The 23,001-nt window shown below is 42.0% G+C and overlaps 1 protein-coding gene across 3 annotated transcripts in view; it reads right to left on the bottom strand.

Annotated features, from left to right (window-relative positions):
* Positions 1-10,372: 10,372 nt before the first annotated feature.
* The window catches only part of RNF8 (ring finger protein 8), a gene marked incomplete at both ends in the record, with an annotated part of 39,028 nt that continues 26,399 nt past the window's right edge, over positions 10,373-23,001 (bottom strand). The window contains 4 exons of one of the 3 annotated variants that reach the window (XM_079712862.1): positions 10,697-10,836; positions 16,325-16,529; positions 18,736-18,843; positions 20,903-20,992. In XM_079712862.1, coding sequence (XP_079568988.1) covers positions 10,820-10,836; positions 16,325-16,529; positions 18,736-18,843; positions 20,903-20,992 — 420 coding nt within the window. Of the gene's footprint in view, positions 10,837-15,332; positions 15,365-16,324; positions 16,530-18,735; positions 18,844-20,902; positions 20,993-23,001 lie in introns of those variants that run through there. The other 2 variants (XM_079712863.1, XM_079712864.1) reach the window with 2 other exon arrangements.

Below are 23,001 nucleotides of genomic sequence, written 5' to 3'. Positions count from 1 at the left end.
TGTAGCTTAGTGGCCAGCCACTGATCCTGATCAAACAGAGCTTGTCTTCAGCCACCTCAAGCCAGTAAATCTTCTGCCCTCTACTGATAGATCTGTGTATGGGTGGCGAGTGTATTCATAGTTTAGGCCGTTTTCAGTCTTATCCAGCTTTTACTTTCTGCCACATCCTTTTGTATTTCCTCTGCACATACATAAAGCCTCAGGGCTGGCCAGGAGTGTGTTGCTGACTTGGGCCCTCTCTGATCTCTGTGCATGCATGCAGCCTCAGCCTGGAACATGCTTGCCCCAACCAAGACTACAACCTCAAGCTAGCAGAGCCACTGGCCTTCCTCACTTCTACCTCTGAGATTGTCACTTTCACCAAAAACACTGTTGGGTGTGGCCACTGTCCTCTGCTCCAAACTGAGTGAGCCCCCATTGACCACAGCAGAGAAGGTGCTGGTCCTGACTGTCCTAAAATTTAGAACCTCTGTGTCAGATAACCAGAGGGGGAGTGTGATGGAGCAGGCCCAGGCCAGAACATCACAGATTCTCACTATTCTTACCTGAAGTTCAGCAGTTTTTCAAGCATAAATGCTTCTCAGATTGTTGTATGATTTTGTTTTGTTTCTGGGGAACTGAAATGGTTTTGTCAATTTTTCTTTATGTCAACTATTCCTTTTGTCCTAGTTTCTTTTGGGGTAAATGATATGCTGATCTCTTCACTTGGCCATACCTGAAAGTCCTGCCTCCAGTTTTCTTATTTTAAATGCTCAGTATTTTCTAAGGAAAAATAATATGCAAATATAGCCTGTACAAATACTGTGTGTTCGTTCATGCCTTTACTTCAAAACACAGACAATGTGCAAAGAGAGTTCAAAAACAAAAGTAAAAGAAAGAACCTCTGCTACTTGCATAACTTGTTACTCTATACATGGCCTGTATTATGTGTTAGCAATAATAAATTATCTTAAATAATATCCTGTAACAGTTACCTCAACTGTTAGGTTTGAAAATTCCTAGTCCACACATCTAGACTGCACACTTGCTCACATTACACAAGGTCAAGCTGCCTTATGGAGAGCTAAGAATTCCCATTTGAACTGTCTAGTTTGCAAAACCTGGACCAAAAATGGAAACAATGTACTTTTGTTTGTTTTTGTTTGATCACTTGGTGCAGAATTGCCCAGTGGCTGGCCAGCTACATAACACAAACATGGAAGACCATAGTCATGTATTATCTAGTAGTAAATCTAATAATACTGAAATTCTGAAGGATGAGTAGAATATTTTTAAATATCCACAGCAACTTTAATGTGATATGAAAATAGCTGTGGTTTCTATTGATGGCAAAGACACAGATAATCTAATGTTCTGGGGCTTGTTGCCTAATGTATTAGTTATCAATTCTGCATAACAAATTGCCCCAACATTTAGTAGCTTAAAACAACATCTATTATCTCACACCATTTCTGAAGGTGAGGAATCTAGGAGCAGCTTAGCTCAGTAGTACTGGCTCAGGGTCTCTCCTGAGGTTGAAGTCAAAGTATTGACCAGGATTACAGCCATCTGAAGGCTTGACTGGGCTGGAAGATCCACCTCCAAGCTCACTCAAATGGTCATTGGCAGAAGCCTCACTTCCTTGATGAGCCCTTTTCAGAGTAGGTCAGAGTGGGAAGTGCCCTCTTATCTCTTAGAGTTGGTTACTGAGACCCACAGAAGCTGGGTAACTGGCTGAAGGTCACAGGGCAAGTAAAAGGTAGACTTGAAGCTCAGACTCTTCCCCATCACATTTGCCACCTACACAAGTAATGGAACCTCATGCTGCCAACTCAAACAAAAAGAAAATGTTTTGGAAGGATACAGGCCAGCTCACAGGATTAAGGCAAGGCTGGACCAGGCTGTGTCAGTCTTCTGACTCAGGTGTAAGCAACAGAAATGGCTTCTGGGCACAGTAGTTAGAAACGGAATATACTGAAAGGATTAAAAGGATATATCAGAAAGAGGTTTAGCAGCTATGCAGCCAGGAATAACACCCCAAGTGGTACTACAGAACCAGTCTGGTGGTTCCATAGTCACTACTGCCACCAGCACTTGGGCATGCACAACAAAGCTTGTATGGCAAATACCTGTGACTATGGACAATGCTGCAAGCACTACTGTCACGACTGCTTCTAGAAACACCTCATCAGCCACGATTCTCACAGAACAGCATCTTTGCATCACATTTCCAGTTCACAGCTTGAATATGCCTAATTAAGGCATCCTTGTTCTGTATGCAGCTCTAGCCACAAGGGATTCTGGGAAAGCAAGTATATGATACTTTCAGTTTCTTTCTGGGGAAGTGGGCTTTGCTTCATGAGGAAGGGAACTAGTTAATAATGTGAAAGTAGTTTGGGTGCTGGATAGCCAAAAAGAAGGACAAATGTAGGTGAGATAGATACAGGAAAAGAACAGGAACCAAAGACTTTTGTATGCTTAATTTGTTCCTGCTGTTGCAGCTGGAGATTAAGGTGGAAGACAGAATGGGAGATTAAGAGGTATAATAAGAATATATTCTCAAAAATGAAGAGTTCTTATGAATATATTAATATACTATTTTAAAAATTAATATACCCATAAGGATGTATCTATAAGAACAGTGTATTAACATATATAATATTAAAATTCATATATAAATTATACTTTTATATTTGAATAAATTTATTATATAAATAAAATAATAAATAATTTATTATATAAATATATATGATCTATATAATTAAAAAGAACAAAATTATTTTCATGAGGGAGAGTGCTCATGAAACAAAGCCCATCATTTTATTTTGGGATAAGGACATCCATGTTTGGTTGTAGAACTGTTCCAGCCTTTAAATACTAAATCCACACATCAGTTCTCTGACTTCCAGCTCTCTCCTTCAGATACTGTTCTTTGACCCTGTAGATACCTCCTGCAGGCCCCGGACTCACCTACTGTCTAATTATCATCTCCCTCCTGTCTTCATTTTTCACCCTAACCAGGCTTGAATCCAAGCTCCATCACTTCAACCCCATGGCACCCCCTTAACCAAAAGCCCAACTCTGTAATGTGGGGGTGTGGGTGAAGACACACCCAGTATGCTAGCTCTTGGGTGGGTAGGCAGCACTGCTAAACCACTTCCACAGAATCTGATAAAACCTTTGTGGGAAGCTTTTGACCTTTCGACCCTTTATTAGGATGTAGCTCACAATGGCTTTTTTCTTTTGTTCAGGGCGTAAACACCTAGAGCGGTGCCTAGTAAAAAATGGGCATCAAATAACTATTGCTGAATTGAATTTATTGGAAATATCCAGAATTCAAATAGCCACTAGATGACAAAAAATTCACACCAGATTCAAGTATTCACAGAGCCCGAAGGAGGTGGACAGCAGGGATAGTGGGTCTGGAAATTGGATTTAATGTGGGGATCTGGGTTAGACTCTGGTAAAGCAACAACACGCTGAAAATACCACTTGGAGATTAAATTAATGAGCTCAGGTAACCCCTGGTGGGCACACTGTTTGGGGATATTGTTTGGGGATGCTGCAGAGGAAGGAGGTCCAGCAAATGAGCATTTATTGTGCAGGATTCACAGGCTCTTCTAAAATGAAGAAATCAGCTAAACAAGACAGTTCATTACTTTTCATCAACACAAGGCCCCATCTTCTCCTCAGGAGCTCCTACTCCTACTGCCTCAACCCCCATTTACGGAAAAAGCTAAAAGAGTTGACCAGCTGGGAAGTTTTACTGGTGTTCAGAAGAACAAGCCCTTGGCCTACGCTTAACAATGGCAGCATTCTGCTCAAACCAGGCCCTGCATCTGTTAACAAGACTGCTTCTCTGGGTAAGAGACAATGATTCCAGGATTCTAACCTTCTTAGATACTTCTTAGGTTAGGACCACAATGCAAGTTAGATGTCCTTTCTCTTAATTTCTATGTCAAGCAGATTTAATTGTAGAATTTTTTAGAGGCCTAGGGGAATGAGTTGTTGAGACAAACAAACCTAGGGCACCCCTGAGTTATCCTTAGATATGAAGTGAGACGATTCTATACAGAGTCAGGCTATAAAAAGCAAACAGGCAGTGGGAGAGACCTGCCCATCCCAAGCACTCTTGCAGATGTGGTGAATGCCTGGATGGTTGTTCACAGAGCAAAAAGTAGTGAGAGAGAAGAGCTGGAGATAATGAGGGGATTTAGGTCTTTCTATAAAAACAGCAGTTTCAAATCAGAAAAACAGATAACAGGTATCCAGCTATCCAACCCACAAAGGGCAAAGTCCCCCACCCTGGCACAGCCTGATTGCTGGGATGAAGCCTGCCTAGAGGTAGAGTAAGCCCTTTCTAGGTTAATGTAATCAGATGGATATGGGACACCTGCCACTCACTGCAAAGCACTTCACAGAGCTAGCTGGCTGCATTCATCTGCTTAATAAGGCCAGAATCTGAAACAAACCCTCTTTACCCAGTTTCTCAGAGCCCTGTTTTAGAGAACATGCCTTTAATTAAAGCCAGACAGCACAGTGGTGGGGCTCAGCTATACTGTGGTTTGGTGCTGCAAGGCAGAAAAGTTACCATGTATCTTTCTAGGCAAGCAAAATGTAGATGGTGTTTAATATCAGATTTCCCTCGAGGAAAAGAACATACTGTAGCTTGGAGAAGTGATTTCAAAGTTTGGGTTAATTTTTGGTTTGTGTCCTTTAATAACAGAACATTCAAGTTTATGTTTGTGAGCAGTGCAATAACTGGAATAATTATTTAGGCCTCACTATAACACATCACAGTATTTTAGAGATGGAAAAACGGAGGCTCAGAGAGGTTAAGTTGTCCAAGGTCACACAGTTACAAATGGCAGGGCTGGGATTCAAACCCAACTAGTCTGACTTTCAAATGTTTTCTTTTTTCTTTTCTCTTCTTTTTTTTAAAGTCTGTATTTAAGAGCTCACTTTCTTAACCTGTGTGGCACACTTGAGAGGAATGTGGTGTTCTGGAAGGAGAGGTTGCAAGTCACTCTTGTGTCCAGCAGCCAAGGAAGAGAAGGATCATTCTGTGAGATCAGTCTCTGCAGACGGCCTTCAGGCTCTTTGAGTTGAGATGTATCTCCTTTGAGGATCTTTCCTCTAATGATGTACAAGGGGGTTCACCGCAGAATTGTCTTAAAGAGTAAAAAGTGGGAAGCACTGGTCCCCAATATGACAGCCACCTGACTATGCAAGAACCAGTTAACTGTACAAACTACACAGCTCATTTGTAGTCACCCAACACAATTATACGTCACTCAACATAAATTATAAGAATTTCAGTGGCAATGACACGAATCTTACTAGAAATGAAGTTGACTTTCTGAAGCCCTTACCTTGTCAAAATGTAAATGGCTATTCATACAAAGTGATGGTTGCACTATCTTTTTCTTGGATTGTTGGGAGCAGATACCCTGCCTTGGCTTTATTGAAGTTTTGCACTGTAGGGTTTTGGGGAATCGGAAGCCTAACTGATTTCGTTCTTATTTCAATGTAGACTAATGGACCTTCGGATGGAAGTAGTTATACTAGATTGTAGAACCAGACTTACTAGACCATTACTAACAAAACATTTAGAAAAAGTTATATCCGTAAATATTTTTAAAAAGAAACAGATTGAGCCTCCTTGATTTTAATAGAGAACTCCCACTAGGTGGATTTCCAGATTTCCCTTTTTTCCTTCTTCACATACCACTTTATGGGTTCTACGTCATTTTTGTTGCCATTATTTTTGTTGCCATTATTTTTGTTTTGTTGTTTTAGTTAAAAGTATATATTCTGATATTTATTTAATAGGACTTTGTTTGAGAGCTGTATGAAGAAAAGAAAGAGTAAAAGGTTTAAAGCAACCTGGATCTTAAAGAAAACTGGAGAAACAAATTATGGTGCAAACACATAATAGAATAATAGGCAGCTGTAACAAAGAAAGAGGAAATTCCTTACGTTCTGACATAGAACAATCACCAAGATATAACTGAAAAAAAGCAAGGTACAAAATACTGTGCAGTTTGTTATCATTTGTGGAAAAGAAGGGAAAGAAGGCCTACATGTGTGTTTTTGCTAGTATAGACAGAGAAGATCTCTGGAAGGATATACAAGGAAACAGCAACACTTGTCACTTCTGTGCAGGGAAGTGTCACTGGGGGACAAAGATGACAGGGTTTTCTCTTTAGGTCCTTTTGTACCTTCTGATTTCAAAACATGTGACCATATTGCCTTTTCAAAAAATGTATATCTGGTAGATGGAGAAAAAACAATTTACAAAATTCAACATTCATTTATGATCAAAACTCTTACCAGGGATTTCCCTGGCAGTCCAGTGGTTAAGACTCCACACTTCCACTGCAGGGGGCACAGGTTCGATCCCTGGTCAGGGAACTAAGATCCCACATGCCACAGGGCGTGGCCAAAAAAAAAAAACAAACTCTTACCAAATTGGGTAGAGAGGGAACATATCTCAACATAATAGAAGCTATTTATGAGAAATACACAGTCAATATAATACTCAATGAGGAAAAGCTGAAAGCATTCTTGCTAAAATCTGGAACAAGACAAGGATGCCCACTCTCACCTCTTCTATTCAACATAGTACTGGAAGTCCTAGCCACAGCAATCAGACAAGAAAAAGAAATAAAAGGCATCCAAATTGGAAGGGAAGAGGCAAAACTGTCATCATATTCAGATGACATGATTCTATATATAGAAACTCCTAAAGACTGAACAAAAAAATGACTAGAACTTATAAATGAATTCAGCAAGGTAGCAGGATACAAGATTAACATACACAAATCGGTTGCATTTCTTTACACTAACAATGAAATATCAAAAACAGAATGTAAAAAAAAACCAATACCTTTCAAAATTGCACCCCAGAAAATAAAATACTTAGGAATAAACCTGATCAAGGAGGTGAAAGACTTATATGCTGAGAACTATAAAACATTAATAAAGAAAACTGAAGATGAATCAAAGAAATGGAAAGATTTCTCATGCTCTTGGATTGAAAGAATTAATATTGTTAAAATGGCCATACTGCCCAAAGCAATCTATAGATTTAATGCAATCCCTATCAAGTTACCCATGCCATTTTCCACAGAACTAGAGTAAGTAATCCTAAAATTTATATGAAACCATAAAAGCCCAGAATTGTCAAAGCAATCCTGAAGAAAAAGAACAAAGCGGGAGGCATAACCTGCCCAGACTTCAGACAATACTACAAAGTTACAGTAATCAAAACAGCATGGTATTGGCACAAAAACAGACATATGAGGCTCAGTGGAACAGAACAGAGACCCCAGAAATAAAGCTACACACCTACAGACAAAGGAGGTGAGAATATACAATGGGAAAAAGACAGTCTCTTCAGCAAGTGGTGTTGGGAAAGTTGGACAGTCACATGTAAATTGATGAAGTTAGAACACACCCTCTCACTATACACAAAAATAAACTCAAAATGGCTTAAAGACTTAACACATAACACCATAAAACACCTAGAAGAGATCACAGGCAAAACATTCTCTGACATAAATCGTACCAACGTTTTCTTAGGTCAGTCTCCTAAGGCAATAGAAATAAAAACAAAAATAAACAAATGGGACCTAATCAAACTTACAAGCTTTTGCACAGCAAAGGAAACCATACACAAAACGAAAAGACAACCTACAGACTGGGAGAAAATATTTGCAAATGATGCAACTGACAAGGACTTAGTTTCCAAAATATACAAACAGCTCATATAATCCAACAACAAAAAACCCAATCAAAAAATGGGCAGGGGGCTTCCCTGGTGGCGCAGTGGTTGAGAGTCCGCCTGCCGATGCAGGGGACACGGGTTCGTGCCCCGCTCCGGGAGGATCCCACATGCCGCGGAGCGGCTGGGTACGTGAGCCATGGCCACTGAGCCTGCGCGTCTGGAGCCTGTGCTCCGCAATGGGAGAGGCCCACGTACCGCAAAAAAAAAAAAAAAAAAAAAAAGGGCAGAAGACCTAGACATTTCTCCAAAGGAGAAATACAAATGGCCAATAGGTATGTGAAAAGATGCTCAACGCTGCTAATTATTAGAGAAATGCAAATCAAAACTACAATGAGGTACCACCTCACACCGGTCAGAATGGCCATCATTAAAAACACTACAAATAACAGATGCTGGAGAGGCTGTGGAGAAAAGGGAAGCCTCGTACAATGTTGTGGGAACGTAAGTTGGTGCAGCCACTATGGAAAACAGTATGCAGGTTCCTCAGAAAACTAAAAATAGAATTACCATATGATCTAGCAATCCCACTCCTGGGCATATATCTAGACAAAACTCTAATTCAAAAAGATACATGCACCCGTATGTTCATAGCAGCACTATTCACAATAGCCAAGACATGGAACAACCTAAATGTCCACTGACAGATGAATGGATAAAGAAGATGTGGTACATATATACAGTGGAATACTATTCAGCCATAAAAAAGGAAATAATGCCATTTGCAGCAACATGGATGCAACTAGAGATTATCATACTAAGTGAAGTCAGTAAGAAAAAGACAAATACCATATGATATCACTTATATGTGGAATCTAAAATATGACATAAATGAACTTATCTATGAAAGAGAAACAGACTCACGGACATAGATAACAGAGTTGTGGTTGCCAAGGGGGAAAGGGTTGGGAGAGGGATGGAGTGGGAGGTTGGGGTTAGCAGATGTTAGCTATCATATATAGAATGGATAAACAACAAGGTCCTACTGTATAGCACAGAGAACTATATTCAATATCCTATGATAAACCATAATGGAAAAGAATATTAAAAAAAGAATATATATGGGCTCTCCTGGTGGAGCAGTGCTTAAGAATCCGCCTGCCAATGTAGGGGACACGGGTTCGAGCCCTGGCCCGGGAAGGTCCCACATGTTGCGGAGCAACTAAGTTTGTGCGCCACAACTTCTGAGCCTGAGCTCCAGAGCCTGCAAGCCACTACTGAGCCCGTGTGCCACAACTACTGAAGCCTGTGCACCTAGAGTTCATGCTCCACAACAAGAGAAGCCATGACAATGAGAAGCCCGTGCACCGTAACTAGAGAAAGTCCATGCACTGCAACCAAGACCCAACACAGCCAAAAATAAATAAATAATTTTTTTAAAAAATTTATTAAAAAAAAGAATATATATATGTATAACTGAATCACTTTGCTGTACAGCAGAAATTAATGACATTGTAAATCAACTGTACTTCAATTAAAAATATTAAAAAACAAAAACAAGCAAACTGTCATGGCTGAGCAGAATCTTTGGAGTTGGTCTCTGGACACAAGTCCACCATCTCCCTAGATTGCCGACTTTTCTTATTAAAGCACTTTTCCTTTCTTTTAAAAAAAAAAAAAAGTATATCTGTACTCTTCTAAAAATTTATATATCCCATGCAACCTATAAACAAAACATATGTATAGGGGAAACAGGAGACTGTTATATCAAGATGTAGTCATCTTTTCCTTCTTTTCTCTGTTTCTCCAGAATTTTTTGATTTGGTTATAATGGCTATCTTTAAAGTATTATTTTCTATGTTTAACTTACTTCTTCCTTGACTACACCAGTATTTCAATCAGTAATCCCATTGAGAAAGATGAAAATGAAGACTAGGGACGCCAGAATCCCCAAATACACAGGATTCAACAAAGGAAAAACCTACCATCCCTATGAAACACATGGGGTAAAAATAAAGAACTACAGAGAACTGTTCTCTAGGTAGGCAGTAAAAAGGGAGAGGAAAATACCTTTCCATCTGGAAGCAAATCATTGAATGACATAATGCACAACCAGTTTCCTACTAGAGCTCCTCATTTTAAATAACTACTCTTCAACTTCCTGTGTTTTCCTTCATTCTCATCACTGGTAACCAAGGATACCACAGATTTTCCTAAGCTCCTATTTCCCAAACATCAAACTAGTTTTCTTTGTTTAAAATGGGAAAACAGCAAAAGAGAAATGACTTTTAATTTTTTTAAAAAGCATAACAAGTTCTCATAAAATCACTGCCCATGTTTGCTGAAATTGGGTAAAATAGATTTGGAAACAACTTCAGAACACCAGCTGAAAGAAGGGAATTCACTCCATCCCAAAACCAGGTAGCAGTGACTCATCTCTGGAATAAAAAGGAGACATACCAGTTGGGGGCTTAACAGAGCCCATCTGCTATGGCCACGATCTTGGCCTTGGCTTCTTAGGCTGACATGCACTTGAGTCTATCATCGGATACAGTCACTTTCTTAGTTGCAATTTATGAGCTGCCAGTGTTTACTTGTGAGACTGTCTGGGAGCTGGAAGGGAAGGAAGATAAATATACCAAAGCCCAGCTGAGCAACTGATAGGTTTTATATTTTATTTCCAGGAAATGACATTGTTTTCACAAAAAAGAGGTATGCCATCCTCTCAAAGAGAGGCTGCCTTCGCCTTCAGGGGCAGCCATAGGGATACACCCAACCTGCCCAAAACATGTATCAACAGAGGTGCTTCTGAGGTACCAAAACAATAACAACAACAAACTTAAAAAGCACAACAGAAATACATAACCTGTTCAGTGTAGTGAAGCAGAGTCTCTTAAGTACTCTGAAGCAGTCGGTGCTTCAGACAATGGTGGCAGCAGGGATGGCCAACATGGAGGGTCGTGACGGAGGACTTCCTAACTCAGTCTCTGTCCCACGTGGCTCTATCCCATGCTCTGTCTCAGAGCGGCCCCAGACCTGTCCACAGAGAATCCTCCAGACCATCCCAAGTTCCCATTGTCTGGCAGTCTTTCAAATGCCCTTGGAGTACGGTCTTCAGAACAGTCTCTTTGCTTTGGAGAGAAAAAAAAAGAGAGAAGTAAAGGAGAAGCCTGCATTTCCCTCCCCGGGCCTCCCTACTGCCACCCTCAGTCTTTTCCCCACACAGCAGCCATGGTGAGCCAAGAAAATAGATGGCAGATCATATCACTCTGCTCAAAGCCCACTCCTCGCTTCGCCAGAGTAAAAGTCGAAGTCCTTCCAAAGGTCTATAAACCCCTATACAATTTGCCCCCTGCCCAACCTCCTGACCTCACTTTCTATTCCCCTTCCCATCGTTCACTCCACTCCAGCCACACCACCTCCTTGCTGTTCCTCTTATCCCCTCTGCCTAGGACACCCTTTCCCCAGATGGCAGCATGGCCACTGCCTACTGAGCTTTACTCAAATACCACCTTCTTCAGTGACTACCTTAACTACTCTATCAAAAACTGCCAACGCTCTCCTCATCACTCCCGACCGCTTTCTTGCTTATTTTTTCTCCATAGCACAAATCGCATCTAACTTATTAGATTTTCACTTCTCTTTCTATTCTTCATACCTAGAAGAGTGTCTGGCACAAAGCTGGCCTTCAATTAATATCTGTTGGAGGAAGGAAGGAATTACATACACAGCAACAGGCAGGGAGAGGTGCAAGTTCTTCCTCTGTCCGGGGGGGGGGGGGGGGGTGCGAGGGGCTATTCACTGGCCTCTAGTGTTTTCCAATAGCTGTGCTTCCTTGATCCCAGAGAAGCAGGGATCTTGGCTTACACAAAGGGCAATCTCAAGACCTTCCTTGAGGTTAAGGTCTCAAATGCTTTGGTAGGCAGATTGAAAGTGTTATTAAATTTATATACAAGGGAACAATAAGAGTTTTGGGGGAGACACACATCAAGGGATAAGGCAAGGAAGGACAGTAAGTGACAAAAGAAGAGAAGGGAAGGAAAAAGGGTGGGGCAAAAATGGGAGGTGGTGATGGAGGAATAAGAAAAAAAGCTTCTATTAATAAGTCTAATTTTTGATCCCATGATAATTTTGCAAAGCATGAATTTTTACGTCAAAATTTTTAAAGAATCCAGTGTTATAAACTATTTGAGTGCATGCAGGTGGACACCCCAACCCATGCCAATCTTGCTGAGTGCCACTTTCTCTTAAACACTGTCCTATGCCAGGCAGGCATGCTGACTTCATGCACATGACCCCCTGGATTCTTGGGGCAATACTAGGTAGATAAAAAGTACTTGCTAACAAGTATCCTCTATGGACGAGGTCAAGCTGGCAGACACTGTTACTGCTGCCATTCCCCATATAGTCCTTTACAAGGTTCTGTCTTTCAACAAGTGATGATGGGTTAACACCAGGGAAAGCCTTCCAGGTGGGCAATCAGATACCCTCTTCAGAGGCTGGGAGTTTCTCCTGTCCTGTGTCTGGATCACGCTCCTCCTAGCCTACAGGAAGCTGGCAAGAGCCACAGGCCGTGTGATCTTACCTGGGCCAATCTTCCCAGAGACCACCAACCTCTGGAGGGACCTCTGTCTCAGATTCAGGAAAACTATGGTTCATAAACCTTTCTCCCCGCCTCAGCACCCCTGAAGGCCAAGGCATACTCCCACCAGTAGCCTCGGCTCAATATTACAGTATCAAGGGAGCTGGGAAGTACAGTTTGAAAAAGCCCCTGTACTGAAAATCACTGTTCTAAAGGACCAACAAGATTTTATTTCTAGATAATTTGCTTTTTTCTTTTCTGAGCACAACCCAAAGAAACTGCTAGGGAAAGCTTAAAGTGAGAATGTTAACACTCTTGTCAACCAACCAACACTTAATGAGAACAGAACAAATGGGAATGGGGGAGCAGTTGACAGAAGACTCTGCTCCAGCACCTCCCCAGCTGCAGAGGGAGAGCCTCCATAGCGGATGTCACAAAATGTCTTCTCTTCAGGAAAATCTCACGTCAATATCCCAGCAAGCCACAATTACTCATGCGACAAGCACTTACTCAACATTATCTGCCCCAGCTCCAGGGCACCCTTTCTCCAAACACAGGATCTGGCATCCTAACACTCTCCTCCTCCTCCTCTCCTCTGGATAATCTGGCCTCCCAGACTTTACAAAGGATCTATGGCTAATCAGTCATGAGGCATTACTCCTTCCGTGCGGGTATGGGCCTTGAAGACAACAACCAGCCGAGGAGGCCTGGAGTGGGGCTGCTCTCGGTGGAATCAGAGGCCCGTGCTGCCACAGACGGGCAGGTCCTTCTCTCTGAACTCGGGATCAGAGCAACCGCTGCCCAGCAGGAAAATGGCCCTGTCAGTGTCAGAACTCTGACAATTACAGGCTTGCCAATTCTAGTTCCCAGATCCTACATTTGGTTCTTTAAAAATTCCCATGCACTGGGGATTAAACCAGCTTTCAATTGGCAAAGAAGGTTGATATTTGAACTGAGAATTTTCTCTATAAACTCCACACTGCAGCCCAGTGAAGCTGCTGATGGCTCTGGCACATTTTCCTAAATCGGGCCTCAGAACCTTCTGTCTTTCTCTAGAGAAAACCTCAAAGCTGCACTCGTTGCGATAACTGCAGAAACCGAGACTGGTGTCAGAACTGCTCTCAGCCAGTGAGTGGGACAGGGAGGCCGATTCGGTTTACTGTGTTGGCTCCTGGTGTTACTAAAAAGGCAGCAAGGCACCAGATTTAGCCTCTGCAGAGAAAAGAGGGGTCTGATATTATCTACTCTGCGGTATTAACTCTGTGTGAGGAGACTCAGAGATGAATTTAGGACACAGGGCCCTTCTTTCCTTTTCCAGTGGCTGCATGCATCTACCATGCTCGGACTTTTGAGAAGAAACCTGGACAGGGGGCTGGGTGAAGAAAGTACAAATGGGTGTGTGGAGAAAAGGGAACCCTCCTGCACTGTTGGTGAGAATGTAAACTGGTACAACCACTATGGAGAACAGTATGGAGGTTCCTCAGAAAATTAAAAATAGAGCTACCACACAACCCAACCCAACAATTCCACTTCTGGGTATTTAACCAAAGAGAATGAAAACATTAACTCAAAAAGATAAATCCATGCCCAATGTTCACTGCAGCGTTTTTGGCAATAGCTAAGATATGGAAGCAACTTAGGTGCCCATCGATAGATGAATGAATAAAGAAAATGTGGTATATATATACAAGGGAATATTTCTCAGCCATAAAAAAGAATGAGACCTTCCCATTTGCAACAATATGGATGGACCTAGAGTGTATTATGCTAAGTGAAATAAGTCAGACAGAGAAAGACAAATATCATATGATTTCACTTAAATCTGGAATCTAAAAAACAAAACAAATGAGCAAGCATAACAAAACAGAAATAGACTCATAAATACAAAGAAGAATATGGTGGTTGCCAGAAGGGGGAGGGATGGGGGAATGCGTGAAACAGGGGAAGTGATTTAACTTCCACTTACAAACTTCCACTTACAAAATAAATTAAGTCATGGGGATGTAATGTACAGCATAGGGAATACAGTCAGTAATATTGTAATCACTTTGTATGGTGACAGATGGTAACTAGACTTATTATGGTGATCATTCTATAATGCATAAAAATACCAAGTCACTATGTAGTACATCTAAAACTAATACAACACCGTAAATCAATTATACTTCAAAGAAAAAAATAAAAACAGGAATAACCCCCCAAAAACAAAGAGAAAGTACATGGTGTCCCCACCCACACAGAGACCCAGCAAACTTAAGCTCAAAGGCTGACCTTGGTCAAATCTGGGTTCCCAGGTCAGTGTTCCTCTCAGAAAGGGAAGAGAGAAGAAAACAGAAGGCATTCACAACACCTCAGTAGACACTTCCTAAGCCTTGGCTGTCCTCATGCTCCTCTGGCACTGTGTAGACATGTCTTGTTTGGGCCACCAAGGGGGGCACTGCAGGAACAGGTCACTGCTTCTCACGCCTCTGTGCTTATGCCAATTCCTCTGCTTGGAAAGCTACATACCTAGGGAACCTTTAGGACTCAGTTCAAATGGCACTTCTTCTGTGAAGCTTGCTCCCATACCTCCACCTGTCCAGGCCGAATTGACTGTCCTCTCCTCTGCAATTTTCCAGCACCCTATTATGGAACTTGTCACATTACCTACTTGCTTTTCTGTCTCCTCTGCAGACTATGAGAGCTGAGACAATACCCTGTTTATCTCTTTATCCCAGTGCAGAGTATAGTGTTCTTATAAATGCTTATGGAGTGACCGGAGGTGGAGAGGACGAGCAATGAATTCTGACAGATTCAAGTGGCTCCTGGGAGGTAAAAAAACCTACGGGGACTCAAAATTGGGCACAAAGTCCAATAGTACATAGTTGTCAGAAAAGTAGAAAACACTCTGGTTTCAAAGAACTGCCCCACCCTCAGAATGTCTTCCTTGGGCATAACAGGCTCAACACCTGGCCTGTGACAGGCTTGCTGCCCTCACAATGGCTGACCAACAGAGGGCCAATTCCATACCATAGCTGCTTGCAAATCAGCATCAGATTTCTGGCCCTACTCAAAAGAGGCTGACATCTGTTGAAGGGCTAGGAGAAAGAGAGTGATAGACAGAAGATCCTGTTCTTAGCAGTGTGGCTTCTAAGCCTTCAGCTTCTCTGGACTTAGAGAAAGGAACATCCAAAGACACACATGAACATGAGTTCCCGATGGCCAGGTGGTGGAAAGCACCTGGAAGGCCAGTGAGCTTTTGGTTCTTTTCCTCTGATTGGCCTTTATGTGCAACCAATTGACCTCACAGCACTCTGGCTCTGAGCTTTCCCAGAGGGTAGTACTGTACTAGATTTCTAAAGGGACTGAACATGATAATCAGATCCACTCTGTTCCTCTTTACTCTCATCTCTGCCCAATAACCAATCCTTCTGATCCATTGGCTTCCTTGTACTTTGCCCCAGGATACATTCTTTTGCCACCAGGACATTCAAGTCTCAAGCAGAGTGGCTCTGCAACCTTCAACACAGCAGGCCCCAAGTATGATGAGATCACTTGTTTAAATTAGCAGATATTCACTATGGAAGTATGGTTCCTTGAGGAAACTCACCCACTCCTTCCCTAATCTCTTTATTTAAACTCTCTCTGGCTGGGAAACCTGTTTGTACCACATCCTATTTATAATTTATTGTATACCCAACCCAAGATTTCTGTAACACCCGGACAGCAACTAAACTGTCTTGAACAACAGCACCATCTAGTGACCAGCACAGCAAGCTGTGTGACCATGTGTTTTTCTAATCACATCCTTTTTTATCCCCCAAACCAAGACACATACACCTAAGCCTCCCCATTCCCTGCTGGTCAAATAACAGTTAATTCTACCTCAAGTCTTTCTTACATGTTCATTATCTTTAACTCCCTTTACTTTTCCCAATTTCTTCCACCTCTTCCTTAGCTCAAGAATCATTTATCTTACTCTTCCCGATCCAAAAAACTCTGCCTATGTTTGTAAGTCCTTTGTTGAGGGGACTTACCTCTTGTTCACACCCACTCACCTTTTCGTTCCCTGATGAGGACAATTCGTCGTTCTTTCACTTCCGAGCTCAGATTATCTACCATCTTATTAATGCAATTGTCTAGAACCAGGGAGTGGGTTTTCGACTTGATGTCCTTCCGACAAATGGGGCATTCTATCTTCCGCTTCATCCACTCACTGATACAGTAGGAGCAGAAACTATGGGCACAGTTCAAGGTGACAGCCTATAATGGGAATGTGAACACACAGATCAGAACTGTGATGCTTACTTCCCCAGGGCGGTTGCGATCTCAGAACCAACTCAGATCACACTGCCAACATGGGTTAGCTACCCTGCAAACAAATGTCACTGGACGCAAGTAGGACTAGTAAGCGTGTGAATGTTTGGTATAAATACATCACTAATTCTCTCATGAAAACAAATTTATGTCCTAATGGTGAATTAGCACCTCAATTTTAATATATGAAGGGGAACACACAGTGAATACTCAGTATACAGAATGGTAGGAGGCATCATCTTTACTCAAAAGCAGCTAAAAAAGTATATGTAAAAGAGAACTTAGGCTGGGAAAAAATGTAATGGGTTCAACTGATAGTGCCTTAAGTAAGTAAGCCTGTGAGAAGAGAGAAAGCAGAAGGAGGTCTGTATGTGAGGGGCTCCTATGAGTAATTCCAATGGTCAGCTTTCTGCCAGGACACTTTTCACTCCCCAAAACATAAACCATTCTCCTCATTACTCTTGTCTATGTACATCTCCTAAGATACAACTTTTGTGAGGCTCAAAAGTCTTCCTTCCTGTTTTTAGGATAGCAGTGGAAAATAACACAGAAATCATGTATTTTTCAAATGCCAAGTTGAGCCCAGAAAGCCAACTAGGAGACTTTCTTGGTAACGAATGAGATAAATTCTCATAAACGGGACTAAAAACCTGTCTGATTAAAATGAAACCTCTTCCCAACACTGATTTTAAGAGGTGACCCGCAGAAAAGGTCAGGCACATGCTGTAAACCAAACAAAGTCAAGTTATTTGTCTCTTACATGCCGTGCAGATGCTCTGGGTTGGCTAACTCATCACCCATTCCAACCACCCTTTCCTTGTCTTCTTCTATTAGGGTCCGTAAGCCACATCAAAAGAGCACGAACTGAGTTTCTCCAAAGTAGGGAATCAAATGACTAGGAACTATGGGGGAAATTATGACCCAAAGTCAAAGTAGATCCAGAGCAAAAGAAACAGGTCTACCCAGGAGAGATTTTTCAGGAGGCTAATAGACCCAATCTCCCTAAAGTCCACCAGAAAAAAGGAAGCAGTGTGTGTATGCATTTTCTTTTTAAAGGAGTCTGAAAAGCACTGTCATTTAACAAATTGAGTTTAACACCTGTAGTGTAAGATGAACTGGACACAGATAGTAGAATGTGTGAAAATAAAAGAGGACTGTGCAGGACTTCCTTGGCGGTCCAGTGGTTAAGACTCCATGCTTCCAATGCAGGGGGTGTGGGTTCCATCCCTAGCTGGGGAACTAAGATCCCACATGCTACACAGCATGGCCATAAAAAGAAAAAAAAAAAAGGAGAGCCTGTGCAAAAACAAGACAGGATAACAGGGAATTCCCTGGTGGTCCAGTGGTTAGAACTCTGTGCTTTCACTGCTGAGGGCACAGGTTCAATCCCTGGTTAGGGAAATAAGATCTCACAAGCCACGCGGTGTGGGGAAAAAAAAAAAAGACAGGATAACAGATGGTAACCTAGGAGAGATGTTTCATTTTCATAAGGAGCCTCAGAGTTCCTGAAATATGTTCCACTTGGCCACTGAATTCCCAGCAACCATACATCAATGGCATTTACCCCCCTGTTCAAAGGCTGCACTGCACACCTACTCTCAGCACTGTGCCCATTCAGAGCAAAGAAAGAATAGTTTTATTGAGCAGCTTTATTCTGATACTTCAAATTTCTAATGCCATCTAATTCTGGATTGTGCCAGAATCAAGTGGTTCCCGGGAGGTAAAAAACCTGTAGGAGTTCAACACTAGGCACAAAATCCAACAGGACATAGTTGTCAGAAAAGTAGAAAGCACAGGACATTCTGACCTGTGGGAGGGTGGGGCAGCTCTCAGGTGGTTCTTTGAAACCAAAGTGTTTTCTCCCCAATACCAAAGAGATAAAGGCTTTATTACAGCCCAAAACATTGATTCTGCCAAACAGATACTCAAGAACAAATGAAATAAGAAAAAAGACAGTGGAGGTAAAGAAGACTACAAAAACAAATGAGAAGTGACTATCCCTAGCAGTCACTTTGAGGTCAAATAGCCACAGTAAGTTCCTGGAGGAAAAACATTCTTTAGAATGTTTCCCTACAGCAGAAGCAGTCTGTGTAGCCGAGGCTCCATTCAGGGTTGGGAGAGTGAGAAGGCGTGAGCCACCATTCATAATTACCTCAATGAAGTATTCTGAACAAATAATACACTGGAGCTCATTCTCTAGCACGTCATTCACATGGCTAAGAACTTCCTCCTTCTGTGCTTGCACCTTCTCCTTCTCTTCCTGCAAAAACATACAACCCCACCTGTCATTCGAGAGAACCAACGAGAATGCAAAACAGGACAGGAAGCAGGGTTAATAGTCTGCAATAGGATTAAGAAGGAATCTAAATTAAAAATTCACCCTGGGGGCTTCCCTGGTGGCGCAGTGGTTGAGAGTCCGCCTGCCGATGCAGGGGACGTGGGTTCGTGCCCCGATCTGGGAGGATCCCACATGCCGCGGAGCGGCTGGGCCCGTGAGCCATGGCCGCTGAGCCTGCGCGTCCGGAGCCTGTGCTCCGCAACGGGAGAGGCCACAACAGTGAGAGGCCCGCGTACCGCAAAAAAAAAAAAAAAAAAAAAAAAAAAAAAAAATTCACCGTGGCACAGCAACATGAAAATAAAACTCTTTCTGCAAGGGTTACTGTTTCTCAGAACTGCTTTCTAATATAGGACACTATCTTCCTTTTTTTCCCTCTCTTGACTTTTTTACTATGTATTCGCATTGCAGGTTCTGTCTCCTTCCCAAAAATTAACCAAATGAGAAAAACTGAAGGTAGCATGCCCACTCCACCAACCACCCAAGACCAGAATGAGGAATTAAGTATCCTATAGCAAACTGCAGTTGAGGTGATACAAAATCATCCCAAGCAACCAAGAACTCACTGGATAAGAAAGAAATGAGGAACAGTCCATAAAGTTAGGAAGCTTGAATTAGTACGTAAGGTCCCTTATGTTCTTTGCAGCTGCCTCTCCTATAAAATAAGGATAATACCTATGTTCCCTAGAGGCAGGAGGCTGGAGAGATGGCCTCTTGAAGTACCTTCAGGCCCCACACTCTATGATGCTTGTCACTTCCCACTCCTGCGGTGCAATTTCCCTGTGCTTTCCCCAAGAGGTCAGACTGCTTGTAGACACACTTTTTAAGGAGGATCTAGGTGTGCTCTCTTGAAGCCAACATTTATTAAGTTAGCACCTCATCTCCAAAACAGAAGGGATCAGGAGCCCCTTAGGGGGAGAGGAAAAGCCATTTAGGGTATATTTGAGTGGTTCATTTATTTCTCATGTTTTACTTTCTCTTCTAATCAAAGCAAAGACTGTCAGACTGCTTAGGGCAGTGAAGAGGGACTGGACCCAGTTATAACTAGAGTCAAGTTCCCTGAAAACTTTTGACTTACTGGATTTAAAAAGATGTGGTGGTTTCCTGGAGGCTGGGGAAGAAGGAACTATGTGATTTAAACAGAGGATAAGGATATCAAACAAACTAAAAAGAGAGACTCCTCCTTTTCTGTATTTTGCTCCAGATCTGTACATGAGGAGGGGTGGGCTGAGAGATGCAGTCAGACTCAGGCGTAAGTTTCAGGTCAAAGGATGCAAACTGGTAACCTGTGGACTGGATCCAGCCTGAAGACTTATTTAGTCTGGCATTCATGGTATCAAAACACTGAACTGTTGCCAATACTTGAAAACTGGGGTACTTTACATAAACATTTGGATTTCCATCTTCCGTGGAAAACTCAGATCGGACAACACTGGGCTTGCATATCTGGATGGCAATGACTGGCTGCATCAGAGAAGAGCTGCGTCTTGGGGTGGGGGTGAGGGTGCACCTCTGCCTCACAGATCCCCACTATGTTCTTACACCCAGGCCACTTTAATCACTTCTATTATCGGTCTGACCCCAGTGGGCACTTGAGTTTACAAGCCCTAATTTAAGAGTTCCACAGATTTGATATGGGAAATAAGTACATAAATGCATCAAGATGAACTATTTTTTATTTTGACTACACCACCCCTTAGCCTATATGAGTGAGACACTCTGAAGGAGCATTTACCACAGACAATGGACTAGACTCCAGGATGTGTCTTATTCCCAGCATTTTGCTTCTGGCTAAAGGAAGGAAATAGATGTTGTCTTACAGGCAGAACCTTCTACAGCCCTAACTAATTTTACAGATTATTTCCCTTGAGGAAGGAAACAGCCATAACCTCTCCCTTCATTCACCATACCAACCTTTGCACTGTGGAAAATGCTGAGTTGCATGTGCCTACCAAATTCTAAACCTTCACCTTCTTTCCAGTACCTTGGTCTGCTCCAATTCTTTGTTCTTGGCTTGAATGATTGCTTCAAAGTCCTTCTTGCTGCGATTTAGCTCTTCCATCAGAGCCTGATGCTGCAGAAACATAGCAGATACATACTCAAGATGCGTTACACTGCATTGTTCCTTTCAGCCACCATGCCTGTCTCTCCCTCTGTCAGCAGCTTTGGTTCAAGAGACCAATGGATTGGCAATTTCAAAATAATGTTTTTGTTCCATCAGGACATCCCACTTACATGCTGCTTTTTTCAGGGAAAGGGGCAGATAGGGAGGGATGCCATCAAATCTATTAATCCCTCTGGAAATAACCCAACTTCTGTGGCCATCCAAATCAACTGAAGAATTTACACTGCCTTCCAGAGAGTCTGATTCTGTGGGTTTGGCTTGGGGCCCAGGGATGTACATTTTTTACAAAGCCACACAAGTGATCCTGGGAACAAATGCTCAAGAACTAGTAAGTAACTCTAAGGCTACCCAGCACTGGGAGCAGCTTTTAAGAAATAATCAGGGAAATATGGATTCAGGAAAACTAGATAATCATTTTCTTTGAAATGAAAAAGATCTTTAACCTATTTATTCTATAAATCACATACTACATGCTCATAGGCAATGCTGCCTGAACCCTGGCTGTGTCTTCTGGAAGCTGGCATGCCCAAGAGCTAACAGCTCATTCATTGTGACTAACTGCCTACATCAAATGTCAAGAGGTTCCATTTCTATGAAACATAATTTCTGAGCTCCCTCATACTTAAGTATATTTTAAATCTAATTTCAAATCCTTTTTTAAAGAAGGTGATCTTTCTTTTATTTTATTATTTTAATTCTTTTATTTGGTTTTTTCTTTTTTTTCTGTTTTAATGAGAACTATATTTTCAAATGGTGGACTCTTTCTGCCCATAACTAAACTGAGGAAGACCTGCTGACTTAAAAGTCCATGGGTTGGGAATTCCCTGGCGGTCCAGTTCTTAGGGTTCTGTGCTTCCACTACAGGGGGCACTGGTTTGATCCTTGGTGGGGGAACTAAGATCCCAGATCCCACAAGCCATGTGGCATGGCCAAAATAAATAAATAATAATATTGTATCTATGTTAAATCTGCTGAATTTAATAACCGTGCTAGGATGATGTAAGAGAATGCTCTTGTTTTGAGGAAACAAATACTGAAGTACTTTAGGGTAAAGGGACGTAAAACATGCAATTACTGTTAAATACTGAAGTACTTTGGGGTAAAGGGACATAATACATGCAATTACTTTTAAATAATTCATAAAGAAATATACACATGGAGAAAGAGAGAAAATGGTAAAGCAACTCTTGGTAGCTGAACCAATAGCAGAAACTGCCTTCCTCCACATTTCATATACATAAGAAAAATAGGGCTTCCCTGGTGGCACAGTGGTTGAGAATCCGCCAGCCGATGCAGGGGACACGGGTTCAAGCCCTGGTCTGGGAAGATTCCACATGTCACGGAGCAACTAGGCCCGTGAGCCACAACTACTGAGCCTGCGCGTCTGGAGCCTGTGCTCCACAACAAGAGAGGCCACGACAGTGAGAGGCCCGCGCACCGCGATGAAGAGTGGCCCGTGCTTGCCGCAACTGGAGAAAGCCCTCGCACAGAAACGAAGACCCAACACAGCCAAAAATAAATAAATAAACCAATGAACCAACATATAAAAAAAAAAAAAGAAAAATAATCTCCCAAGTCAGTTAGCTAATTTACACTTTGCAGCTGAAAGTGTGCTTTGCTGATAACTCAGCTGACTCCAATTCACCTTCTACATGTCCAGAATCACACTATATAACGGACATTCTGAAAACAGAAATGGACTTAAGAGTCCCAGTAACTTACAAAGTCTAGTCACTTAGCCAAGTCTCTTAACTACTTGTGGTTAAAGTATAGTTACTTATAAGATGCAAACATCAAAATGACATTTGTGAAGAGTGCGTTGTAAAATGCAAAGTGCTACATAAGTATGGGTAGTTTCTAAAACTGTTTGTGCTTTTTTACCCTCTTATAGCTGTGTTTAAAATGTTGGCTAGAAGAGTTAAAACTTGAAGAAACATTTTCTTTTGCACAGGAGTCCT

This window comes from Hyperoodon ampullatus (genome assembly GCF_949752795.1).
Source record: "Hyperoodon ampullatus genome assembly, chromosome: 10".
NCBI classification, from domain to species: domain Eukaryota; kingdom Metazoa; phylum Chordata; class Mammalia; order Artiodactyla; family Ziphiidae; genus Hyperoodon; species Hyperoodon ampullatus.
This window is presented reverse-complemented; position numbering and strand designations above follow the sequence as displayed.